Source organism: Physeter macrocephalus, chromosome 5 (assembly GCF_002837175.3).
Source record: "Physeter macrocephalus isolate SW-GA chromosome 5, ASM283717v5, whole genome shotgun sequence".
NCBI classification, from domain to species: Eukaryota; Metazoa; Chordata; class Mammalia; order Artiodactyla; family Physeteridae; genus Physeter; species Physeter macrocephalus.
Window position 1 is genome coordinate 23,690,042 of NC_041218.1, and position 19,086 is coordinate 23,709,127.

Below are 19,086 nucleotides of genomic sequence, written 5' to 3' on the forward strand. Positions count from 1 at the left end.
GTTACTTTTTTTCCCTGGCGCGCTCTATATGCTGTATTATGGACCCATGCATTTTCATTGATTCAGGGTGTCCTATTAAGTTATTCTTCTGATGCTTTAAATGTTGTAACTTTGGCTACTGGAGCACTTCTTTACTTCCTAACAGAAAAAGATGACTAGTATTCATCTAGTTACTTTCATGCCCCAGATCTAGAATCCTTAGTTCCTTTTAGTATCAGTTTGGGTCCAGTCAGGAGAGAGAAACCACTTAGTAATTTGTAGGGGCTTTTTAATATAAAGAATGTTTAATAGTAATGAGGGCTTGTCTAGTAAGAGGTAAAGAGAGCTCTAAAGAATATAGAAATAAAACAGATACAAGGAGCAGTCATTAACGCCAAGGTTGAGATAGAGTTTCCAAGGAAGGAAGAGTTCACCCCCCTCCCAGGACTGAGATTCAGACCCTGTTGGTGATGGTATAGCTATGGTAAAGAAGTCATTGTGCTGCATGCCACTGAAAATCTGCCCTCTCAAGCTTGCTGGAAATCTGCTTTCCAGGAAGCCCAAGAAAGTTGTTAGGGAAGGTGTCTCACCAGAGGCACTCTGTCGCAAAATCACCTGGACGTGGGAGTGCCAGGGGAAGCTGCTGGCTACTGTGCACTGTAGGCACTGGAGAATTTAAGTGCACTGAATCTGGTGCTGGAGAAGAAGTTGCACATTTCTTAGGAGCCAGAAGCACTTTGCTATAAAACTGTTGGGGGTGAGGGAGGGCGCTGCTGGAGAAACTGCTGGTCAGTGCACTGCAAGAGCTGGCACCAGAGGAGCTAGGAGTCTGGGGCTGAAGAAGCTGCACATTCTTTTTTTTTTTTTTTTTTTTTTTTTTTTTTTAAATTAATTAATTAATTAGTTTGTTTTTGGCTGTGTTGGGTCTTCGTTGCTGCATGCGGGCTTTCTTTAGTTGCAGCGAGTGGGGGCTACTCTTCGTTGTGGTGTGTGGGCTTCTCATTGCAGTGGCTTCTCTTGTTGCGGAGCACAGGCTCTAGGAGCACGGGCTTCAGTAGTTGTGGCATGCGGGCTCAGTAGTTGTGGTGCACGGGCTTAGTTGCCCTGCGGCATGTGGGATCTTCCCGGACCGGGGCTCAAACCCGTGTCCCCCTGCACTGGGAGGTGGATTCTTAACCACTGTGCCACCAGGGAAGCCCTCCATATGTACTCTTTTACATACATTTAAACTCCAGTTCAGTGGTGTAACAAGCAAATAGGAAATATGCAGAGCTACTACGGCCCTCACATATATATTGATTAACAAGGCTATAATTGGTATCCATGGCTTTCTTCTTCCACAACTCATCTTTTCTCTGCTGCTATAGGCTGAATATTTGTGTGTCCAAACCCCCCTCGCCCCAGGAAATTCATATGTTGAAAGCAAATCCCCAAGGTGATGGTATTGGAGATGTGGCCTTTGGGAGGTGATTAGGTCATGACAATGGAGCTCTCATGAGTGGGATTAGTGCCCATATAAAAGAGGCTCCAGAGAACTCCCTTCTCCTTTATGCCATGTGAAGACGCCGTAAAAAGACAGTTGTTTGTGAACGAAGAAGCAGGTCCTCACCAGACACTGGTACCTTGATCTTGGTCTTCCAGTCTCCAGAACTGTGAGAAAGATTTCTATTGTTTGTAGGCCACCTAGTCTGTGTTATTCTGTTAATAGCAGCCTGAATGGACTAAGATACCTGCCCTAGCCAGAAGCTCAGATGCTTGGGGTTCTTTACTCTGTGAAGTGACCCAAGCCTTCATTCCCCAAGAGTCTGAGCCCTCAATCATCCTGCCTTTGTGGATTGTTGCTTCTGTAGTTTTCCATTGACTTTTTGGGCATGGAAGTACTAAGAGGCTCCCTAGAAAATCCTCTGGGTTACAGACCTAGAGCTCCTTGCTTTGATTATATAGAAGCAACACAGTTTTTCCTTGGTAATTGGGATCTGTCACTCCAGCCTGTAAAGTTCCTGTTGGTTCAGTGGCATAAGAAGCCCAAATTGTCCAGGTGGTAGTCTTATCTTCCAGTTCACTGGAATTATTTTTGTGTTTCTTGATAGAAGTATTCTTTCTTTGGGACCAAGATCTCCAAACCAGTAGAGCTCAAAGTTGCTGTACTTCCTTTACTCTGATATGAGTTTCTTGATTAGCTATGAAACCATGATGGTTGCATGTGATATTCTGTGAGTCCATGAATGATAGTGCTGACGGAAACATTACAAGCAGAGAAGACAACTCTATATCCAGAATATGGGTCTAATCCTCTGGACAAATCTCTGCTTCCTCCATGATGGAAGTCCAATATAATCAATGAACGTGGTCCCCATGGGGAATGGTGCCACTGGGGACTAAGTGTTGGTCTCTGCTGTTGATAGGTTTGACACTCATCAGTAGTGTTTACCAGTTAAGCCTTGGTAGGTGGAAATCCATGTTAACTCCATGTTTAGCCTCTATCCCTGCTACTATGGCTCCTTTGTTTATGAGCCCACTGAGCAAGCACTGGGTGGCTAGGGAAGGAGGCTGACATCATAGAGTTTGTCGTTTTGTCCATCTATCATTGGGAGATTCCTTTGTAGTGGATGCCCTTTGGTGGGTATTCACATAGGGCAGATATATCGTCACAGGCTGTGCCCATTTAAATATCATTCATAACGCATATATGTGGAACCTAGAAGAATGGTACAGATGAACCGGTTTGCAGGGCAGAAATAGAGACACAGATGTAGAGAACAAACATATGGACACCAAGGGGGGAAAGTTGCGGGTGGTGGTGGTGGTGGTGGGTGAATTGGGAGATTGGGATTGACATGTATACACTAATATGTATAAAATGGATAACTAATAAGAACCTGCTGTATAAAAAAATAAATTCAAAAATTCAAAAAATATAGCATTCAGATATGTCTTCCTCAGACTTCCTTGTCACCAATCTTCCAATCCTGTTTCTGTCAAATCCCTGGTCATCCATCCAAATGATTGACAAATGTCCATGAATAAGTGGAGATCCATATTTCTGGTCATCTCTCACTCCAGACATGGTGGACAGCCATGTGTATTGCTTGAAGATATGCTCACTAGGAGGGTTTTCCTTCAGCACTGGCCTTCACTAAAGCCCCTGAGTGGGCCTGTAATGCTGCAGGTGTCTACCCTCAGGTGGTACCAGCATATTATGCAGAGCCATCTGTAATCCAGGCTTGAATTTTTTCTTCTTCAGTTATCTGGTTTGTAAGGAACACCCCAGGAGGCCACAGGCATGCATTGAAGGGGATGAATCAATGCAAGAAGAGGTGGTGTCAAAGGAACCTGAGCCACCTACTCACGCAACGTTTTTGTAGCTTCCAAACCTTCCCGTACTCAGTCTCCTTATATCATTTCCATTTGATGACAAATTGCTGCTATGCATGCCCAAACTTATGGCTAGGTAGTTCAGACAACTTAGTTCATGATGGGAATCTCAGGTGTTGATGAGATTGGTGTCCTATGGATAGGCCTACCAAGGCCCAGTAGCAAACCAGAAGCTGCTTCTCAAAAGGAAAATAGTTACCTGCAGAAGAGAGCATAGATTTGTTCCAAAATCCTAGGTATTTGCACTACGATATTCCTATTGGTACTTCCCAGAGGCTCCATATACTCATTAAATCCAGAATCTCAAGGAAGTACACTCGTATCAATGAGTTTGGCTCAATCTAGTGTTATATTCCAGCCTTCCTTGGTCTAACACCTTTAGAATACACTCCTGCATGTTTCCCAGCTTTCTTCAGACACATATAAGCAAAGTTTTACAGTTCTCTTGGTGTATAAGTTATTTCCTCCTGCATGTACCTGTTCACCTAGAACCTTCAGAGATTTGACCCTAGTTATGAGTGGTACAGGGGATGGTTGTGGTAGGTATTAAAGAGATTGGGCATCCTCTTTTAAGGCATCTGTCTCAGATGGGGTTATTACAGGGCTTTCAAGCTGAGGAAGGCTAGTCTCAGACACTGGAAGGCAGGCCACTTTTATTGGTAAGGTAGACTTGGGGTTTCAGGATTATCAGTTTCATTAGGGTCCAACCAGATGTCTCCATTCCATGCATCAGAAGTCCATTCTTTACCAGTCAATTTCAGAACTTTCACATGAGAAACTCGGTGAGACTTATAAATTCGACTGTTGTTTGTAATTCAGCAAGCCACACAATTAAATTTTGTATATGAGTTCCAGCAGTATTAGCCCTGCAGCTACAAAAAATAAGAGCTTTATTTGGAGCTGCTGTGGAAGCTGTCTAGTTCTCAGACTGTGACTTGAGTTGGGTTAACCGACCCGAGCTTGTCATTTTTTGTAAGCACTCAAATGAACTAAAAAAAATTCAGTGGCCACTGTAGTCCTTACAGTCATCATTACTGCCACGATGGGCAAGTGCAGTTAGCCACTTGGACTTGACTTAGCAGTTTATCACAATTGGCAACAGGTGTTAGCTTGATTTATCATCGTGAAATCTGAAAAATATATCCTTGTGCTACTTAATAAGGTCTATAATTCTGTCTTGTAGCTTGTCATGTTATAGAACCTAGAGCATGAAATTAGTCCACAGTTACCAAGAAAAATAGGTATTTGGCTGTAATAGATACCAAAGGCTTCTTAGAACCTTTTCATTCAGTTCCCCCATGTTCTCCTTAATGGTTTTATTCTATCTTATTTTCTTGTCAGTATTATACTTTTGTGGTCTATTCGAATGGACTTATTCCTAAACATTGTATTGAACTTTATAATTTTTTAAAATATTATTCTTCTTGCTCTTAAACTGAGCCTGGCCTCTAATATTTTTCTCCATTTATTCTCCATTTCGTTAATTCAAGATCTATTATTATTTACTTCTGCTATATTTTTACTGGTGAGCTCTTCTGGTATTTATCTTTTAGCTTTTGAGGTCTTAACTTTAGTAAGAGACAAGAGTCTTTAATAATACAGTTCTCAAAGAGAAACTGAAGGCATCTCTTAGTTCTGAAGGTTTGTGGTGAGTGTTTGATTTAATTAATAGAATTTCTTCTCTTCAGAGCAGCTAGTTTTAGATGTAAGGTTTTTCCAAAATTCTGTCTTAAGTTTGAGTCAGTAGTTAGAATGTATAATCAAGTCCTTCCATTTGTAAACATCACGCCTTATTAAAATTGAAATGTCATTCAGGAAGCATAAAGGCCAAGCAATTGTGTCATGAGTTTATAGCAAGAGCTTCAAAGATTTAGGTGTGTGTGTTTGTTGTGGATGTGGGTATGTGGTTGCCATGCACTTACTTGAATCTTTTCTTTTTTCTTCATTCAGTTCAGTTCAGTGTAATTCAAACTAATTAATAAGTATGTAATTATTATTGCTTGATACTGCAAACATAGGGGGAACATGGCTACTTGGAAGTATAATTGTCAGCATTTAGATCATTATGGGATTACATACTGCTACCCCCCCCATGCATTCTAAATGCCATGGCAGTTATGATATTTCTAATCCATTGCCTGCAAAAGTTATTTTTAAACATTCTTTTTTTTTTTTAATGTATTTATTTATTTATTGTTGGCTGTGTTGGGTCTTCGTTGCTGTGCACAGGCTTTCTCTAGTTGCAGCGAGTGGGGGCTACTCTTTGTTGTGGTGCACGGGTTTCCCATTGTGGTGGCTTCTCTTGTTGCAGAGCACGGGCTCTAGGTGCACGGGCTTCAGTAGTTGTGGCGCACGGGCTCAGTAGTTGTGGCTCGCAGGCTCTAGAAAGTAATGTTTTGCTAATTCTGTCTTTCCTTCTACATATATATTAGCATTCTTCTGAGTACCCACTAGAAAGGCAGGATGAATCTTAACTTTTAAATTTCCTGTTTTCAATAAAAGGGTTTTGTTTTAAAGATGCCTTAAATGTTACTTTTTTGCGCTTCCCTGGCGGCGCAGTGGTTGAGAGTCCACCTGCCGATGCAGGGGACACGGGTTCGTGCCCCGGTCCGGGAAGATCCCACATGCCGCAGGGCGGCTAGACCCGTGAGCCATGGCCGCTGAGCCTGCGCATCTGGAGCCCGTGCTCCGCAACGGGAGAGGCCACAACAGTGAGAGGCCCCGCGTAATGCAAAAAAAAAAAAGGAAAAAAAGGAAAAGAAAAAAGTTACTTTTTTTCCCTGGCTTTCTCTTTATGCTGTATTATGGACCCATGGATTTTCATTGATTCAGGGTGTCCGCTTAAGTTATTCTTCTGATGCTTTAAATGTTGTAACTTTGGCTACTGGAGCACTTCTTTACTTCCTAACAGAAAAAGATGACTAGTATTCATCTAGTTACTTTCATGCCCCAGATCTAGAATCCTTAGTTCCTTTTAGTATCAGTTTGGGTCCAGTCAGGAGAGAGAAACCACTTAGTAATTTGTAGGGGCTTTTTAATATAAAGAATGTTTAATAGTAATGAGGGCTTGTCTAGTAAGAGGTAAAGAGAGCTCTAAAGAATATAGAAATAAAACAGATACAAGGAGCAGTCATTAACGCCAAGGTTGAGATAGAGTTTCCAAGGAAGGAAGAGTTCACCCCCCTCCCAGGACTGAGATTCAGACCCTGTTGGTGATGGTATAGCTATGGTAAAGAAGTCATTGTGCTGCATGCCACTGAAAATCTGCCCTCTCAAGCTTGCTGGAAATCTGCTTTCCAGGAAGCCCAAGAAAGTTGTTAGGGAAGGTGTCTCACCAGAGGCACTCTGTCGCAAAATCACCTGGACGTGGGAGTGCCAGGGGAAGCTGCTGGCTACTGTGCACTGTAGGCACTGGAGAATTTAAGTGCACTGAATCTGGTGCTGGAGAAGAAGTTGCACATTTCTTAGGAGCCAGAAGCACTTTGCTATAAAACTGTTGGAGGTGAGGGAGGGCGCTGCTGGAGAAACTGCTGGTCAGTGCACTGCAAGAGCTGGCACCAGAGGAGCTAGGAGTCTGGGGCTGAAGAAGCTGCACATTCTTTTTTTTTTTTTTTTTTTAATTAATTAATTAATTAGTTTGTTTTTGGCTGTGTTGGGTCTTCGTTGCTGCATGCGGGCTTTCTTTAGTTGCAGCGAGTGGGGGCTACTCTTCGTTGTGGTGTGTGGGCTTCTCATTGCAGTGGCTTCTCTTGTTGCGGAGCACAGGCTCTAGGAGCACGGGCTTCAGTAGTTGTGGCATGCGGGCTCAGTAGTTGTGGTGCACGGGCTTAGTTGCCCTGCGGCATGTGGGATCTTCCCGGACCGGGGCTCAAACCCGTGTCCCCCTGCACTGGGAGGTGGATTCTTAACCACTGTGCCACCAGGGAAGCCCTCCATATGTACTCTTTTACATACATTTAAACTCCAGTTCAGTGGTGTAACAAGCAAATAGGAAATATGCAGAGCTACTACGGCCCTCACATATATATTGATTAACAAGGCTATAATTGGTATCCATGGCTTTCTTCTTCCACAACTCATCTTTTCTCTGCTGCTATAGGCTGAATATTTGTGTGTCCAAACCCCCCTCGCCCCAGGAAATTCATATGTTGAAAGCAAATCCCCAAGGTGATGGTATTGGAGATGTGGCCTTTGGGAGGTGATTAGGTCATGACAATGGAGCTCTCATGAGTGGGATTAGTGCCCATATAAAAGAGGCTCCAGAGAACTCCCTTCTCCTTTATGCCATGTGAAGACGCCGTAAAAAGACAGTTGTTTGTGAACGAAGAAGCAGGTCCTCACCAGACACTGGTACCTTGATCTTGGTCTTCCAGTCTCCAGAACTGTGAGAAAGATTTCTATTGTTTGTAGGCCACCTAGTCTGTGTTATTCTGTTAATAGCAGCCTGAATGGACTAAGATACCTGCCCTAGCCAGAAGCTCAGATGCTTGGGGTTCTTTACTCTGTGAAGTGACCCAAGCCTTCATTCCCCAAGAGTCTGAGCCCTCAATCATCCTGCCTTTGTGGATTGTTGCTTCTGTAGTTTTCCATTGACTTTTTGGGCATGGAAGTACTAAGAGGCTCCCTAGAAAATCCTCTGGGTTACAGACCTAGAGCTCCTTGCTTTGATTATATAGAAGCAACACAGTTTTTCCTTGGTAATTGGGATCTGTCACTCCAGCCTGTAAAGTTCCTGTTGGTTCAGTGGCATAAGAAGCCCAAATTGTCCAGGTGGTAGTCTTATCTTCCAGTTCACTGGAATTATTTTTGTGTTTCTTGATAGAAGTATTCTTTCTTTGGGACCAAGATCTCCAAACCAGTAGAGCTCAAAGTTGCTGTACTTCCTTTACTCTGATATGAGTTTCTTGATTAGCTATGAAACCATGATGGTTGCATGTGATATTCTGTGAGTCCATGAATGATAGTGCTGACGGAAACATTACAAGCAGAGAAGACAACTCTATATCCAGAATATGGGTCTAATCCTCTGGACAAATCTCTGCTTCCTCCATGATGGAAGTCCAATATAATCAATGAACGTGGTCCCCATGGGGAATGGTGCCACTGGGGACTAAGTGTTGGTCTCTGCTGTTGATAGGTTTGACACTCATCAGTAGTGTTTACCAGTTAAGCCTTGGTAGGTGGAAATCCATGTTAACTCCATGTTTAGCCTCTATCCCTGCTACTATGGCTCCTTTGTTTATGAGCCCACTGAGCAAGCACTGGGTGGCTAGGGAAGGAGGCTGACATCATAGAGTTTGTCGTTTTGTCCATCTATCATTGGGAGATTCCTTTGTAGTGGATGCCCTTTGGTGGGTATTCACATAAGGCAGATATATCGTCACAGGCTGTGCCCATTTAAATATCATTCATAACGCATATATGTGGAACCTAGAAGAATGGTACAGATGAACCGGTTTGCAGGGCAGAAATAGAGACACAGATGTAGAGAACAAACATATGGACACCAAGGGGGGAAAGTTGCGGGTGGTGGTGGTGGTGGTGGGTGAATTGGGAGATTGGGATTGACATGTATACACTAATATGTATAAAATGGATAACTAATAAGAACCTGCTGTATAAAAAAATAAATTCAAAAATTCAAAAAATATAGCATTCAGATATGTCTTCCTCAGACTTCCTTGTCACCAATCTTCCAATCCTGTTTCTGTCAAATCCCTGGTCATCCATCCAAATGATTGACAAATGTCCATGAATAAGTGGAGATCCATATTTCTGGTCATCTCTCACTCCAGACATGGTGGACAGCCATGTGTATTGCTTGAAGATATGCTCACTAGGAGGGTTTTCCTTCAGCACTGGCCTTCACTAAAGCCCCTGAGTGGGCCTGTAATGCTGCAGGTGTCTACCCTCAGGTGGTACCAGCATATTATGCAGAGCCATCTGTAATCCAGGCTTGAATTTTTTCTTCTTCAGTTATCTGGTTTGTAAGGAACACCCCAGGAGGCCACAGGCATGCATTGAAGGGGATGAATCAATGCAAGAAGAGGTGGTGTCAAAGGAACCTGAGCCACCTACTCACGCAACGTTTTTGTAGCTTCCAAACCTTCCCGTACTCAGTCTCCTTATATCATTTCCATTTGATGACAAATTGCTGCTATGCATGCCCAAACTTATGGCTAGGTAGTTCAGACAACTTAGTTCATGATGGGAATCTCAGGTGTTGATGAGATTGGTGTCCTATGGATAGGCCTACCAAGGCCCAGTAGCAAACCAGAAGCTGCTTCTCAAAAGGAAAATAGTTACCTGCAGAAGAGAGCATAGATTTGTTCCAAAATCCTAGGTATTTGCACTACGATATTCCTATTGGTACTTCCCAGAGGCTCCATATACTCATTAAATCCAGAATCTCAAGGAAGTACACTCGTATCAATGAGTTTGGCTCAATCTAGTGTTATATTCCAGCCTTCCTTGGTCTAACACCTTTAGAATACACTCCTGCATGTTTCCCAGCTTTCTTCAGACACATATAAGCAAAGTTTTACAGTTCTCTTGGTGTATAAGTTATTTCCTCCTGCATGTACCTGTTCACCTAGAACCTTCAGAGATTTGACCCTAGTTATGAGTGGTACAGGGGATGGTTGTGGTAGGTATTAAAGAGATTGGGCATCCTCTTTTAAGGCATCTGTCTCAGATGGGGTTATTACAGGGCTTTCAAGCTGAGGAAGGCTAGTCTCAGACACTGGAAGGCAGGCCACTTTTATTGGTAAGGTAGACTTGGGGTTTCAGGATTATCAGTTTCATTAGGGTCCAACCAGATGTCTCCATTCCATGCATCAGAAGTCCATTCTTTACCAGTCAATTTCAGAACTTTCACATGAGAAACTCGGTGAGACTTATAAATTCGACTGTTGTTTGTAATTCAGCAAGCCACACAATTAAATTTTGTATATGAGTTCCAGCAGTATTAGCCCTGCAGCTACAAAAAATAAGAGCTTTATTTGGAGCTGCTGTGGAAGCTGTCTAGTTCTCAGACTGTGACTTGAGTTGGGTTAACCGACCCGAGCTTGTCATTTTTTGTAAGCACTCAAATGAACTAAAAAAAATTCAGTGGCCACTGTAGTCCTTACAGTCATCATTACTGCCACGATGGGCAAGTGCAGTTAGCCACTTGGACTTGACTTAGCAGTTTATCACAATTGGCAACAGGTGTTAGCTTGATTTATCATCGTGAAATCTGAAAAATATATCCTTGTGCTACTTAATAAGGTCTATAATTCTGTCTTGTAGCTTGTCATGTTATAGAACCTAGAGCATGAAATTAGTCCACAGTTACCAAGAAAAATAGGTATTTGGCTGTAATAGATACCAAAGGCTTCTTAGAACCTTTTCATTCAGTTCCCCCATGTTCTCCTTAATGGTTTTATTCTATCTTATTTTCTTGTCAGTATTATACTTTTGTGGTCTATTCGAATGGACTTATTCCTAAACATTGTATTGAACTTTATAATTTTTTAAAATATTATTCTTCTTGCTCTTAAACTGAGCCTGGCCTCTAATATTTTTCTCCATTTATTCTCCATTTCGTTAATTCAAGATCTATTATTATTTACTTCTGCTATATTTTTACTGGTGAGCTCTTCTGGTATTTATCTTTTAGCTTTTGAGGTCTTAACTTTAGTAAGAGACAAGAGTCTTTAATAATACAGTTCTCAAAGAGAAACTGAAGGCATCTCTTAGTTCTGAAGGTTTGTGGTGAGTGTTTGATTTAATTAATAGAATTTCTTCTCTTCAGAGCAGCTAGTTTTAGATGTAAGGTTTTTCCAAAATTCTGTCTTAAGTTTGAGTCAGTAGTTAGAATGTATAATCAAGTCCTTCCATTTGTAAACATCACGCCTTATTAAAATTGAAATGTCATTCAGGAAGCATAAAGGCCAAGCAATTGTGTCATGAGTTTATAGCAAGAGCTTCAAAGATTTAGGTGTGTGTGTTTGTTGTGGATGTGGGTATGTGGTTGCCATGCACTTACTTGAATCTTTTCTTTTTTCTTCATTCAGTTCAGTTCAGTGTAATTCAAACTAATTAATAAGTATGTAATTATTATTGCTTGATACTGCAAACATAGGGGGAACATGGCTACTTGGAAGTATAATTGTCAGCATTTAGATCATTATGGGATTACATACTGCTACCCCCCCCATGCATTCTAAATGCCATGGCAGTTATGATATTTCTAATCCATTGCCTGCAAAAGTTATTTTTAAACATTCTTTTTTTTTTTTAATGTATTTATTTATTTATTGTTGGCTGTGTTGGGTCTTCGTTGCTGTGCACAGGCTTTCTCTAGTTGCAGCGAGTGGGGGCTACTCTTTGTTGTGGTGCACGGGTTTCCCATTGTGGTGGCTTCTCTTGTTGCAGAGCACGGGCTCTAGGTGCACGGGCTTCAGTAGTTGTGGCGCACGGGCTCAGTAGTTGTGGCTCGCAGGCTCTAGAGTGCAGGCTCAGTAGTTGTGGCGCACGGGCTTAGTTGCTCCGCAGCATGTGGGATCTTTCCGGACCGGGGATCAAACCCGTGTCCCCTGCATTGGCAGGCGGATTCTCAACCAGTGAGCCACCAGGGAAGTCCCTATTTTTAAACATTCTTTATCCAGAAAAAGTTGCATTACACCTTACTTTGGAAAAAGTATACATCACAAAAACAGTTTACAAAGAGAAACAGTGGTGAGTTTTAGTCTGACTTTTCATTTTATCTTTTATAAACTATCATATTTATAGTAATATCACTTTCTGTGGATGGTATATTTGCTAGAGTATTCCGGTGCTGAAGCTGAAATACCAGCTTTTCATGGTAGAAGTAGAAGCAATATACAATAGTACAACTAGCTTATTTCTACTCTATAAAATCGAGTGTATGGGCTTCCCTGGTGGCGCAGTGGTTGCAAGTCCGCCTGCCGATGCAGGGGACATGGGTTCGTGCCCTGGTCCGGGAAGATCCCACGTGCCGCGGAGCGGCTGGGCCCATGAGCCATGGCCGCTGAGCCTGCGCGTCCAGAGCCTGTGCTCCGCAACGGGAGAGGCCACAACAGTGAGAGGCCCGCGTACCACAAAAAAAAAAAGAAAAAAAATCGAATGTATAGATGTGTTATTTATTTTATTAATTTTTATTGAGATATAATTGATTTACAATATTAGTTTCAAGTGTACAACATAGTGATTCAGAATTTTTATAGATTATACTCCATTTAAAGTTATTGTAAAATATTGGCTATATTCCCTGTGCTGTACGATATATGCTTATTGCTTATTTATTTTATACATAGTAGTTTGTACCTCTTAATCCTCTACCCTTATCTTCCCCCCTCTCCTCTTCCCCTCTCCCCACTGGTAACCACTACTTTGTTCTCTGTATCTATGAGTCTACCTCTTAATCCCCTACCCTTATCTTCCCCCGTCTCCTCTTCCCCTCTCCCCACTGGTAACCACTACTTTGTTCTCTGTATCTATGAGTCTGTTTGTTTTGTTATATTCATTTGTTTGTTTCATTTTTTAGATTCCACATATAAGTGATAACATACAATATTTTTCTTTCCTAATTCACTAAGCATAATACCCTCCTCTCCAGGTCCATCCATGGTTGTTTCACATGACAAATTTCATTCTTTATCATGGCTGAGATAATGAGTATTACTTTAAAGACAATTCTATTGATAAGATTACATTAATGCAGACGTTGGATCTAAGAAATATACTGATAATAGTTTCTGAAACATATCTATCTTTGAACCAGTCTATAACCTCTCTGTACCTCAGCTTCCCAGTTGAGAAAGTGGAGATAATAATAGTACATACCTATACAGTTTTAGTGGGGATTAAATGAATTAAGAGTGATGAGACAGGGCTTCCCTGGTGGCACAGTGGTTAAGGATCCGCCTGCCAGTGCAGGGGACCCGGGTTCGAGCCCTGGTCTGGGACGATCCCATATGCCATGGAGCAACTAAGCCCGTGTGCCACAACTGCTGAGCCTGCGCTCTAGAGCTTTGAGCCACAACTACTGAGCCCATGTGCCACAACTAGTGAAGCCCATGCACCTAGAGCCTGTGCTCCGCAACAAGAGAAGCCACCGCAATGAGAAGCCTGTGCACCTCAATGAAGAGTAGATCCCGCTCGCCGCAACTAGAGAAAGCCTGTGCACAGCAACGAAGACCCAACGCAGCCAAAAATAAATAAATTAATTAATTTAAAAAAAAAAAAGAAGAGTGATGAGACAGTGTCTGGCAATTAAAAAGCACTTTTAACTGTTAGCTGTTATTGTTATCCTTCTCATCATTACACCTGTAAGGTGATTGTAATAATATTTTAAATACAAAGATTGACATTATTTGTTGTAACTTTTTTTTTCTTCTTTTCAGATGACTTGTGTAGAAAAAGCAGGAACAGATGAGAAAATGCTTATGAAGGTCTTTCGCTGTTTGGGAAGTTGGTTTAACTTAGGAGTTTTGGACAGTAACTTCATGGCTAACAATAAGTTACTAGCACTCCTTTTTGAGGTTTTGGTAAGTAATGGCTTTGTTTATGAAATAGTTTTTGTTTGTTTCTGGCACATAGTCACTTAGGGTAACTGCCCTTCTGGGATATAAGAGTGTTTTCAGAGTTTTGCAGAGTGAGTGGAAAGTGTATGGTAAGAAAGCAACACTGTCCGTTCCTTGTTGCCAAGTACCAAATTAAGATCCTAGTTTTAGTGCTCAGAATAAAATGTAGTAAGGTTTAAGAGGAAAGCAGTCTTATATGTAGGTATGTATAGATCAATGATTTACATGTTAAAATTCAAGTAACAAAAAAACCATTGGTCTCTTTTTCTTATTTTAAAAGTATTAAGTTGTGTGTTTCTAATAATGGCCATTGGGTGTTTGAGACAATTACAAATCAGAATATTATCTTTGTAATTGAGGTAGTTTACTTAAACATCAGGGTATGTATAGGATGAATTTTGGGTTTTTGAGATCAGAAGTAATGTATTTCTATATACTTGTGCATTTGTTCCTTAAACTTTAAAAGTAACAATGCCTAGAATACATTCCTCTGTCTTGGTAGACAAAGAGTAAGTGAGTGCTTAGAATAAGACTAGTTTTTAGAACAAGAAACAGCGATACCTCAAGCACAAATGTTAAACAGGTCTTTGGAGGTGGGTGTGACTTTGTCTCTTTCTCCCTGGTGGTTTTCCTTCCATGAACACATATTAGTATGGAAACTCTGTGTTTCCATACTGGTTGTGTGCTGGTGCACTATAATTTAGAAGATTTAGCATGATACTAGATTGATATCACTGTGAATTAAAGAAAGAAAAGGAAAACACATTCTTCAAGGAGACATTTTTGGTATTGTACTGTTGTTCGTGTATTTCTGCTGTCATTCTTGGATCAGAAGTTAAAATTCAGGAAACTTAGGATGCTAATAATTGTTTTGCTAATCATTGTCTTTGTCTCCATGTCTATTGATGCCATACCTCAATAATGGTAATTTTGATTCTCATTTCACCAAGTTGTGTGAAGAGTAGTCAGTATTAAAAAATTCAGGTCCCACTTTTGTTTAAAAAGTGTGTAAATAAGTTTACATATGAGTGGAGGACAGTGTAGAATACACTTCAAACTTAAAACAGTGGTGACTCTTGGGAACTGAGATTGGGGTAAGGAACAAGCTAAGTAGTGTGCTAGGGTTATATTGTCTTCTCTACTGATCCAGTGTTAGGTCTTCTACTTAAGAGTGTTTCTAGAGTCAGGGTCAAATGTATTCTCGTTCTTACATTTTTTTCAGTGGTTCGAAATCATGCCACATAAAACTAAATATTTTAGTTTGCTTTATGCTTGGACCACGACCTTATTATATAACTTTTCCCCTATAGTTCTTTTTTTAAAAATATTTTTAAAATAATACTTGATAGGGCTTCCCTGGTGGTGCAGTGATTGAGAATCCGCCTGCCGATGCAGGGGACGCGGGTTCGTGCCCCAGTCCGGGAAGATCCCATATGCCGCAGAGCGGCTAAGCCCGTGAGCCATGGCTGCTGAGCCTGTGCGTCTGGAGCCTGTGCTCCGCAACGGGAGAGGCCACAACAGTGAGAGGCCCGCGTACCGCAAAAAAAAAAAAAAAAAAAAAATAATAATAATACTTTGATATATACAAAAGAATAAATTTAACTTTTGAAACATAGTTAATACAGTGAATATTTTTGAATTCACTGCCACTCAGTCTAAGAATAACCTAATGAATAATTTGTGTCTTTGTGCTTTCCCAACCCTGCTTTTATAGCTCCCTGCTCTCCCCTGCAGAGATTCTAAATGTCCTTGTTTTTCTTATTATTCACAGAAGACCAATATGCCTTCACTAAATTTATCCAACCTCTCAACCGTACTGTCCTGAATAGAAACCCTGGAGGCCTCCCTCCTTGAACCTTCTAATATTCTCTAATTTGTATCAGTTGCTCTTTTAATCTGCTCCCCAGCTGTCATCCTGGGACTTCTCTCTTTACTCTGCTTCTGGATTGGTTTAACGATTTTTTTTTTGACCTACCTCAAATACCTTCCTCAGAAGGATATGTGGAAAATAAATATTGAGTTTTTGCATGCATTCCTGAGAAATGTTTTTATTTCATTCTTAATGATTTAGCTAGGTATAGAGTTCTAGGTTCACTATTCTTTTTCTTCAACATTTCTAAGACCTTGCTTTCTTATATACTGGCAGGCATCATTGCTAATGAGAAGGTGGATAAACTGATTTTTGCTCCTTTCTAAGTTACCTTCTCCTCTCCTCCCCAGAAGCTTTAAGAATCTCTGTTTAACCTTAGTATTCTGAAATAGCACAATGATGTGTTGATACTTGTTGGACCCTTTCATTTTAGATAGTACTTGAATATCAGAAAAAAAGATGGAGAAAATTTCCATAGACTAAAATAGGGCAGGGAACACATGGAATTCCATTTGGAGGGACTGGTATGGAAGAAAATATGAACTTTAGAAGTCATATGACCATGATTGAGGTACAAAAAGGCTGATTTGCTTGGCATATAAGGAAATAATAGTCAGAAATAGGAAGATTGATGGATGTTGTCTCGTTGAAGACCATGACTATTAGGCTGTTACGTATTTAAAGTACATGTTCAGAAACAGGCTATAATTGCTTTCCTGTTACTTGGATTACAGCTTAATGATCAAACTTCTTACTTCCCTACTCCTGCTACCTCCCAGCAACAGGATAAGACCTCATCCAACCTACATGAAGCTGCTTCAGACTGCGTATGCTCAGCTCTGTACGCCATTGAGAATGTGGAAACCAACTTGCCATTAGCCATGCAACTTTTTCAAGGAGTCCTGACATTGGAGACTGCCTATCATATGGCTGTGGCACGTGAAGATTTAGATAAGTGAGTAATTATTAAAGGCAGTAGACCTGGATTCATATACAGTCTGGTGTTCTTTTAAGTCACCTTTTATTATTTATCCTTTGTGATTCTTCGTGACTCTGTGTAAATACATACATTGCATCCCCAAGATGCTCTGCTATTCTCATCTGAACCAAGAGTGGCAAATCAAATGCAGAGGGAGAGGTTGTGATCATGGAGAGCAGTAAGTTTTTGCACTTAAAAGGGTAAGGCTCTAAGAATTAGGGATGACCTTTGAAGTATCAAGTGTGATTTTTTTTTTTTTTTTTTTTGGGGGGAACGCGGGCCTTTCACTGTTGTGGCCTCTCCCGTTGCGGAGCACAGGCTCCGGACGCGCAGGCTCAGCGGCCATGGCTCACGGGCCCAGCCGCTCCGCGGCACGTGGGATCCTCCCGGACCGGGGCACGAACCCGCGTCCCTTGCATTGGCAGGCGGATTCTCAACCACTGCGCCACCAGGGAAGCCCTCAAGTGTGATTTGATGGGAATTTTATTCAGATGTTTTAATAATTGAGAATTTTAACTGACTTATGAGTCATTTGCTTATATGTCTAGAAGTATGTGATTTAAGGAAAGATGTTTGTTATGGAAATTGTGATACAACATAGCAAATAATCACTACATGTCCCTTAGGCTGAGGATTGCTTTTATTTATTTGATTAACTGTGTCTGTGAGTATGTACACATAATATCCAGATTTCTGACTTGATGTTCTCATTCCTCTTTCATTTACAGAGTTCTGAATTACTGCCGTATTTTCACCGAGCTGTGTGAAACTTTTCTTGAAAAAATTGTTTGTACTCCAGGCCAAGGCCTTGGGGACCTACGAACTCTAGAACTGCTTCTTATCTGTGCAGGACACCCTCAATATGAGGTAGTGTTTATTCTGTGCTAATGCCATTATTTTCCAAGTTGTATGTCACATATTATCTGCATTCCATTTTCTCCTGTCCAGCTTTTTATTTGTGGGAAATTATAGTTTTATTTTTAATTAATGTGATGGGGAGTTTCCTCTGTTTTGAATTTAAAAATATATATATATTTGGGCTTCGGCTTTGATTCTCTTCTGTTTATTTTGTTGTTTTTTTTTGCGGTATGCGGGCCTCTCCCGTACTGCTGTGGCCTCTCCCGTTGCGGAGCACAGGCTCCGGACGCGCAGGCTCAGCGGCCATGGGTCACGGGCCCAGCCGCTTTGCGGCATGTGGGATCTTCCTGAACCGGGGCACGAACCCGTGTCCCCTGCATCGGCAGGCAGACTCTCAACCACTGCGCCACCAGGGAAGCCCTCTCTTCTGTTTTCCTGCTTGGTTAGCTGGGCTGACTGGTATAGGAACCTGTTAGAAAAAAAAGCCTTTTACTTTTCCACTGAGGCCCCCTCTCTAGCGTCAGTTATTCTTTAGAGCTTTATAGCTAAAGAAAACATACCAAATCTTAACTGTACCTCCACAAGTTTTAACATACAAAAGTTTTCTCCAAATTATGGATGAAAATGAGAATGGCATTGAAAGGACTTAAAGAGTCTGATTTTTTTTTTTTTTTTTTTTGTGTGTGTGTGTGTGTGTTACGCGGGGCTCTCACTGTTGTGGCCTCTTCCGTTGCGGAGCACAGGCTCCGGACGCGCAGGCTCAGCAGCCGTGGCTCACGGGCCCAGCCGCTCGGCGGCATGTGGGGAGCACAGGCTCCGGACGCGCAGGCTCAGCGGCCATGGCTCACGGGCCCAGCCTCTCCGCGGCACACGGGATCTTCCCGGACCAGGGCACGAACCTGTGTCCCCTGCATCGGCAGGTGGACTCTCAACCACTGCGCCACCAGGGAAGCCCAAAGAGTCTTCTTCATCCCAAAATTTCTAAGACATGCGGCCTCTTTTAAGTTTGCTAGATTTAAAAAAAAAAAAAAACCTCCTCTTATTCAAGAAACTTTATCTCCTCTTAATAGTATAAGAAGTGAGAAAGAACTTCCACGCTGGGTTAGCTCTATTTAAATTACTCCATTTTGGATCATTGATGGGAAAGGATGGTAGAGCCCCTCTTAGGGAGGGGCTCAATAGTCCTATGAGTCTCAGTCCTTTTTCTTTGATCATATAAAAGATAATGCATATTTGTTTGATATAATCTCATGAGGATATCTAGATTTTGTTGAAACTTAAAACATTTTGGGGCAGAAGTATTGTACTACCTAATGATTATCATTCCTCTGAATAGTGCCATATGTAAGATGAGCTGTGGTTTGTACAGGTATTTGTAGATGGTTTATCTGGTGAGAAGTGTTTTAATCTCAAAAATAAAATGAAATAATTTCAGA

General features: G+C 41.5%; 1 protein-coding gene across 2 annotated transcripts in view; it reads left to right on the forward strand.

The window, feature by feature from the left end:
* TNPO3 (transportin 3) overlaps window positions 1-19,086 on the forward strand; it is an 88,533-nt gene that overhangs the window by 32,856 nt on the left and 36,591 nt on the right. For both annotated transcript variants that reach the window (XM_028489779.2, XM_055084847.1), the window contains exons 5-7: window positions 13,764-13,907; window positions 16,593-16,768; window positions 17,521-17,659. In XM_028489779.2, the coding sequence (XP_028345580.1) occupies window positions 13,764-13,907; window positions 16,593-16,768; window positions 17,521-17,659 (459 nt within the window). The remainder of the gene's footprint in view (window positions 1-13,763; window positions 13,908-16,592; window positions 16,769-17,520; window positions 17,660-19,086) is intronic.